This window comes from Panthera uncia, chromosome E1, assembly GCF_023721935.1.
Source record: "Panthera uncia isolate 11264 chromosome E1, Puncia_PCG_1.0, whole genome shotgun sequence".
Taxonomy (NCBI): Eukaryota; Metazoa; Chordata; class Mammalia; order Carnivora; family Felidae; genus Panthera; species Panthera uncia.
The window spans coordinates 2696477-2703625 of NC_064814.1; the positions used below are offsets into that span (position 1 = coordinate 2696477).

A 7149-nucleotide genomic window follows, 5' to 3' on the forward strand; every position below is an offset into this window, starting at 1 on the left:
CTGTTCGTTAAGACAGAACGGCCAGAGAGATGAGCCTGGGCACCCGGCGCCCACCTTGCAGAGTTTGGAGCAAGGCCAAAACCTGGAACCCCGCGTTTCCAGGGGCGGGGGCGCGGAGTGGGAGGCAGGGTGGGCCCGAAGCCGCGCCGGTCCCGCGCGCCCCGCACGGCGCCGCGCCCGCCGCCCGCCGCACACCTAACTTGGGACAGGAGGCCAGTTTTCCGCTCTGGGCTCCCTGCCCTTTCGAGTCAGACTCCTTGGCTCGCCTTCTCGCTCGCTCTCTTTTTCTCGTTCTCTCTCTTTCCCCCCCTTTCTCCCACTCCATCCCTCGCCAAGGGAAATCGCTTCCAGTCAAGTTCATCGCCGATGTTTTAACTAAATCATGGGTCCCAAGGAGTGGGTGTTGTGACTTGCAGCTTGGGCGGTAAGAGAAAAGGGTCGGGGAGAGCTGGGCCCGGACTCGGGCTGCGGTCACCGCCGCCGCCCCAGCCACGGGTCGCCGCGAGCTGAGCAAGACGTGTGTGTGTGTGTGTGTGTGTGTGTGTGTGTGTGTGCGCGCGCGCGCGCGAGGCGTCCGTGGTCCGACCCTCGCCCCCTTTCCCGGACCTGCTATCTTCGCTCTGGAGCCCCGGTCCCCCAAGAGGCACTGGACCCCGCCACGCCCCCGCCACTTCCCGCTCGGGGCTCCCTGGCCGAGTGTCTTGCTGCGCACGTCGGGAAGAGCCGTGGACAGGAAGTGCACGGCGCAGGCCCCGCAGGTCGCCGGGGTCCGCGGGGAGCGGGACGCGCCCGCAGCTACTCGTCCCAATCCCAGCCAAGCTCCAGGCTCTGCCTTGGTGGTCGTCCACGCCCTCCCCCCAGCCCCCCAACACACCCAGGCCGGCCGGGGGCAAGGAGCGGCTGGGTTGGGGCTGGCGACGCGCAGGGCCGGGGCCTGGCGGGGACGAGCAGCACGGGCTGGAGGCAGGGGCAGGTGGCTGCGGGCGTCGGGGACGAGTCAGGGGGCTGGAAGAAGGCGCGCGACGTCCCCCGCGGGGTCCTGGGACGCGGGAAGGCTGGGTGGGGGCGGGGAGACAGCGGGTGTCCACTAGGTCTTGCGTTCGGCTTCCGAGCTGGGAGTGAGCGCTGGAGCCCAGCTCGACTCGCAGGGCCCGGAGGGTGGCCGAGGGCAGGGCTGCGCGACAGGAGACCGAGACACAGGCACATTGATTTGTTAGCGGGATGGGGCTGGCGGCGGCGGGGGAGGCCGTTGTCATGGAGACCGAGGGTCGGGTGTGCGGAAGGGGTGAGGGGGCCAGGAGGGAGCGGGGTCGGGGCGCGTGGCCGGCTCTCGGGGTGCCGGCGCGGCCCGCGGAGCCCCAGCACCTGTGCATTGTGCATTGTGCGGCGCGGGCGGCGGCTGTGGGGGGAGGGGAGGGCGCGAGTCCGCGCGGTGGGGGTGGGGCGGCCGGGGTCTGCAGAGGGGGCGGGGCCTGGCTGACACCACCGCGGGGGTCCCAGCGAGAGCCTTGGGGGACGCGGGGCACCGGAGGGACATCTTGGTGGCGGGGGAGGGGGCCCCGGCCAGGACAGAGGGTGGACGGCCCCCTCGCCAGCCCCGCAGACTGACAGCGGCCGGGCCCGCCCTCCCGGCGACGTCACTTCCGGCGGCGGCCCCCACCCCCTCGCGTTCAGTCTCTGGAGTAGCCTCGGACTCCGCCCCCTGGCGATTGGAACGCGGGTCACGTAGCAACGCGGGGGAGAAAGGGAGAGGGGCGTGGCCCGGAGCTCGCCCAATCGGCGCGCAGAGGCGCAGGCCCCAGCCGCTCCGCTTTAGCAACGTCGTTAGCAACACGTGGGGCCGGAGGAAGCGCGGGGCGGGAGGGGAGGGGGAGCGGGCGCGCGGGAGGGGGGCGGGGAGGGAGCGGGCGCGCGGGAGGGGGAGGAGAACTGACGTCAGCGGGAGAGTATTATGGTCTGTCGTGCGCTGGCTGCTGCTTTTCTGCTCCTGGAAGCGGCCAAGGGGGGAAGCGGCGAGTCAACATGGAGCTTTCAGCGGTGGGGGAGCGGGTGTTCGCGGCCGAAGCCCTCCTGAAGCGGCGCATACGGAAAGTAGGTACCCCCGGGCCTTGGACCGAGGCTGGCCGAGCCCTCCCCTCCCGGCCTGGGTTCCCTCCTCCTGCTGCAGCCCAGCTTCCCTTCCCCCAGGTCCCAGCAGCGGCCGCGGCCGTGGCGGCGGCGGCGGCGGCTCTGAGCCCAAGCGCTTTCCTTAGACTTGCAGCGATGCACAGATTGCATGGGTGGGGGGCGGGGTGGGGGGATGAATGCCGGTGCATGCACTTTGTGCAGCGTTTCGTGCAGGGGGTGATGCAGCGAGCGCGTGCCTTTCGCGATGGGATTTCGCGCATTCATTTGGTGCATGCATTTTTTGCATGCATTTCTTGTGTCCTCGTCATGCATTTCTCCCCTTGCACACACGCATTTTCCCCCTTTGCATCCGCAGGGACGCATGGAATACCTCGTGAAATGGAAGGGCTGGTCGCAGAAGTAAGTAGGTTATGTGCAATTCTCAACCCCAGACTGTTGTTCGGGAGGTTTCTTTCTTCCTCTTTTTCCCTTTACATTGAAATACAATACAATGCAACAAGAAAAGTTACAGACGTACACACACACCCGCCGCTCTTTCCCTGTTCCCGGGACTGACGCCCATTTCTTCCTGATTTCCTCTAGGTACAGCACATGGGAACCCGAAGAAAACATCCTGGATGCTCGCCTGCTCGCAGCCTTTGAGGAAAGGTACAGGCCCTTTCAAGCCTCAGACTCTCACTTAGGAACATGGGTCCAACCTGGACTGGAGTCCCACTAGGTTCTTTACTCACACACCCCTTTCTCTTTCCTTCCTTTCTCTAGGGAACGGGAGATGGAGCTCTATGGCCCCAAAAAGCGAGGACCCAAACCCAAAACCTTCCTTCTCAAGGTAGGAGGGCAGTATCCAATGGTGGGCAGCAATGTTACAGTGTCATTTGGGGGGGTGGGGAAGGGGGCTCTGAGGGCTTAGGGAGCTTTGGGGGTGTCCACTGCTCTTGGCTATTTGTAATCTAGGAAGGAGTCCCCAGACAGGCTGTCACCAGGTCAGTGGCAGTGCCCAGAGGTGTCTTGGGGGAAGGGGTTCAGCACACTAGGATTCGGCCCACAGCCATCCCAAATAGACATATAATCAAATACAAGCAAAAAGTGCGCTTTCTGCAAATGGCTGCTTCCAGACAAATTCTCTGCTTCCCCCAGACTGCTGCCCCTAAGCCCCACCCCCACCCATAGAGAAATCCGGAGGCATCAGAGGGTGAAGCAGGGAGGCCCCCCCCCGCCCCCCCCCACCCCCGCTGGAAGAAGGGTCCTGGGGGAGTGGGCAGGGCCCTGGTCTGCTCTTGACATGCCTTCTCTCTTGCAGGCCCAGGCCAAAGCAAAGGCCAAAACTTATGAGTTCCGGAGTGACTCGGCCCGGGGCATCCGGATCCCCTACCCTGGACGCTCGCCCCAGGACCTGGCCTCTACATCCCGGGCACGTGAGGGCCTTCGGAACATGGGTCTGTCCCCGCCGGGAAGCAGCAGCAGCACCAGCAGCACCTGCCGAGTGGAGCCCCCTCGGGACCGGGACCGAGAGCGGGAGAGGGAACGCGAGCGCGAGCGGGAACGAGAGAGGGAGCGGGAGCGTGAGCGGGGTACCAGCCGCACGGATGACAAGCCTAGCTCGCCGGGAGACAGCTCCAAGAAGCGAGGCCCCAAGCCCCGGAAGGAGCTCCTGGACCCCTCACAGAGGCCCTTGGGAGAACCCAGTGATGGCCTCGGAGATTACCTCAAGGGCAGGAAGCTGGACGAGGCCCCTTCCGGGGCAGGAAAGTTCCCAGCTGGCCACAGCGTGATCCAGCTGGCCCGGAGGCAGGACTCGGACCTGGCCCAGTGCGGTGTGGCCAGCCCCAGCCCAGCCGAGGCCACAGGCAAGCTGGCAGTGGACACCTTTCCGGCCAGGGTCATAAAGCACAGGGCGACCTTCCTGGAGGCCAGAGGCCAGGGCACCCTGGACCCTGGTGGCCCTCGGGTCCGGCATGGCTCAGGCACTCCTGGCTCTGTGGGGGGCTTGTATCGGGACATGGGGGCCCAGGGGGGAAGGCCCTCCCTCATCGCCAGGATCCCAGTGGCCAGAATCCTGGGGGACCCAGAGGAGGAATCCTGGAGTCCCTCTCTGACCAACTTGGAGAAGGTGGTGGTCACCGACGTGACCTCAAACTTTTTGACCGTCACCATTAAGGAAAGTAACACGGACCAAGGCTTTTTTAAAGAGAAAAGATGAATTGCTGGGTGGGTGATCGCAGGACAAGAGAGCAGGAGAGAGAGTGGGAGTGCAAACTTGGCCTAATGCTTTTTATTTCTGGGTGGGAGGCGGCCTTCCGGGCTGGCCCTGTCCCTAACTTCACATACCCCAGTCCTTTCCATTTCTCCTCCCTCCCCTCAGTTTTGGTTGGAAAGATTATCTCTAGAGTTATATTTTCTATTAGATGTAAATATGTTATTTAAGAAAAAATATCTAAATATATATATTTCAACTCTTGAAGTTGTTTTATTTAAACAAGCAGAGAGAGAGAGAGAGAGACTCAGCGTGGTTTAGTTGGGGCAGACGGGCTGAGTCGCCGCCCCTCACCCACCCAGAGCACTAAGGAGTTTGGGGACCTAGGTACTGGACTCTCTGATCGTGTCTGGAGGGACTGGCCTACCCACCTCGCCCCTCCCTTTTCCCACAGCCCCAAGGCAGACCCCTGGAACCAAGGCAGGACCCGGATTTTTTCTCTCTTCCCATTGGCCCACCAGGCCAACAAAAGATTAGCTCCCCAATCAGAAAAAAAGGGGGTGGGGTCAGTCTGTTTTGCTTTTTTTTTTTTTTAAGATTAAGAAGTCTGTTGGAAAAAAGTATTAACTTGAATAACTTTTGTGTGTGATGTTGAAGGTAAAAAGTTAGAGAGTTGCAGGTGGTTGGGGAGCAGCAGATTACCCCCCCCACCCCCACCCCCGCCCCGGGGACCACACCAGGAAATGCACTTTAAGGGAGATGTGTGTGTTACACACGCAGATCAGATCGTGTGTATGTAATGTGGATAAACTCTCCCAGTTCCCTCGATTCCTTTCCTTACTCCACAGAAAGAAAAGAAACCCAGCGAATCTGTTTACATTCCCGAAATGCCAGGATAAATTGGGAGGATTGCATGTCAGTGCCCAGAGTTCGAGACAGTTGTTGTTTTACAGGAAAAGTGTTTGGGGGCGGACTTTTCCTTTTCGCGCACTCTAGCTTCGCCAGGAGAAGAGACGGTGGCCCCCACCTCCCAGGAAGAGTTGGACTAGCCTCACTCCCTCGGGGAGGGCGGGCCGCCGGCTCTCGGATGGACGCACGGCCACACAGGCCCACCCTGCGGGACCCACGGAGGGAGGCGCGGCGGCGGGCCCGGCCGGGAGTGCGGTGCAGGGTCTGGGCTCGGGGCTCTAGGAGCCGGGCAGGACTCGCCTCCCGGCGGCTCCGGCGGGCGAGGGGAAAGGAGGGGCGAGGCGAGGTTTTCATCCAAGAATGCGCATCAGAACTTTTGCTTTTTCCTCCCCCCCCCACACTTCTTAAGAGCAAAAGCTATAATTTATAGGCCTTTTCGATTCGCGGAGTGTTCTCTATTTGAACTCGACATTCAGACTCCGCCAAAGGGGGCGGGAGGAGCGGGAGTTGAAAAGAGACGGCCCGCGGCGGGGGAGGCCGTGCGCGGCGGCGGGGCCCGGGGCGCCCCCGTGCGCTCCAGGGACGCAGGACGCGCGCCCCTCTTTTGACTCGAAAGCACAAATCTGTCCTCCCCCCGCACACACACCTCCGTCCCTTGGAGGGCTGATCCTGCGGCCTCCCCGGCCTCCCCCGCACTTAAAGGGCTAGGGAGATCTGACTGCCCCCCTGCTTGTCGAGGGACAGCAGGGGGGCCCGGCGCACGGGAGGAAGCACAGACTCGGGACGAGAGAGGCAGGGGGCCGTAGCTGGGGGGAGCTTCTGGATGGGGGTACAGAGTGGGCATGCCAGCCTTGTCCTCCGCACCCCCATCTTCCCACCTCCCTCTCTCCCCCAGACTTTCTTGCCTTTAAAGAGAGGGGGTTTAAAAAAAAAAAAAGGAAAAAAAGGGGAAAACGGTGTACTACATGATTTTATTTGTTTTTGAATATCAAATTGCGCCTATAAAGAGAAGCCCCTCGAATGGGGATTTTTATCTGCTCACATTTGTCAGACTGGTATTTTAGACTTTGTATAAAGAAGCGCCGTTGACCAAGTGTATCTATTTAAATGTGGACGCTGTTTTCAGACGAAGCTTCTTCGAAGGGGCATGTCTGTTACCCAGTGGACGGTAACTCGGGGACGCGTGTCTTTACCTGGCTGCCGCCTTCCTTTTGTCCCTCGCCCTCTTGGCTCCCGTGTCCCTCCCTCGGGGCTGACTTTGCCCCTTCCCTCCGACGTTCCTTGGCCAGCCTGGTTCTGCTCCCAGAGCCCTCTCTGTCCGCCGTCTGTCCGTGGCCGTGCGTGTGTGTCTTCTCCGCTCGCTCTTGCGACGCTGACCTGGGGGGTGGGAGGGCGGGGGCCAGGGCCGCTTGGCTGGGAGTCTGCAACAGCGCGGGATGTGCGCGCGTGTTGGGTTTATTTAATTCTAAGATGTGTACAAATCTCGAATCGACCCCCGCCTCAGCTCAAGAGTGAAGCTTCGGTACCTATCTTCTGCGGTCGTGAATGTCTGTACCCAATACCGCTTTCTACGTGTTTAAATATATACTTTGTAAATAGAGACGTGTCTCGGTTTTATTGTTTTCTCCCCCCTCCCCAACTCGAGCAGAGGGAAGCGTAGCCCCGGAGAGAGGACCCTTTCTTCCTCTCTCCTTGCCCATCCCACCCAACCCCACCTTGGGCCCCGTGGGCCCGGGAGGATCCCCGCGCCGCAAAGGCCCTTCCCCAACCGGGGGAACTTCCCAACTAGGGGAGGGGGGAGAGACTGGCCCCGGAGGGAGTGGGGTGTGACCCTCCTTAGCCTCCTGGGGTGGGGGGTGGGGGTCGTGCCTTTCCTCACCCAGCGGCCGCGTTTCTCTGGGGCCCAGGTGGAACTCGGG

At 61.9% G+C, this 7149-nt stretch overlaps 1 protein-coding gene across 2 annotated transcripts; it reads left to right on the forward strand.

Moving 5' to 3' along the window:
* The first annotated feature begins 1914 nt into the window (after positions 1–1914).
* Positions 1915–6846, forward strand: CBX8 (chromobox 8). Of its 2 annotated transcripts, XM_049635553.1 has the most exons (5): positions 1915–2091; positions 2483–2526; positions 2710–2775; positions 2890–2956; positions 3428–6846. In XM_049635553.1, the coding sequence occupies exons 1-5, from the start codon at positions 2023–2025 to the stop codon at positions 4325–4327; spliced, it is 1146 nt and encodes a 381-aa protein (XP_049491510.1). In that variant the 5' UTR covers positions 1915–2022; the 3' UTR covers positions 4328–6846. The 2 variants fall into 2 exon arrangements, with proteins under 2 accessions (XP_049491510.1, XP_049491509.1); XM_049635552.1 differs by lacking the exon at positions 1915–2091 and having other exon boundaries at positions 2276–2526.
* The last annotated feature ends 303 nt before the right edge of the window (positions 6847–7149 follow it).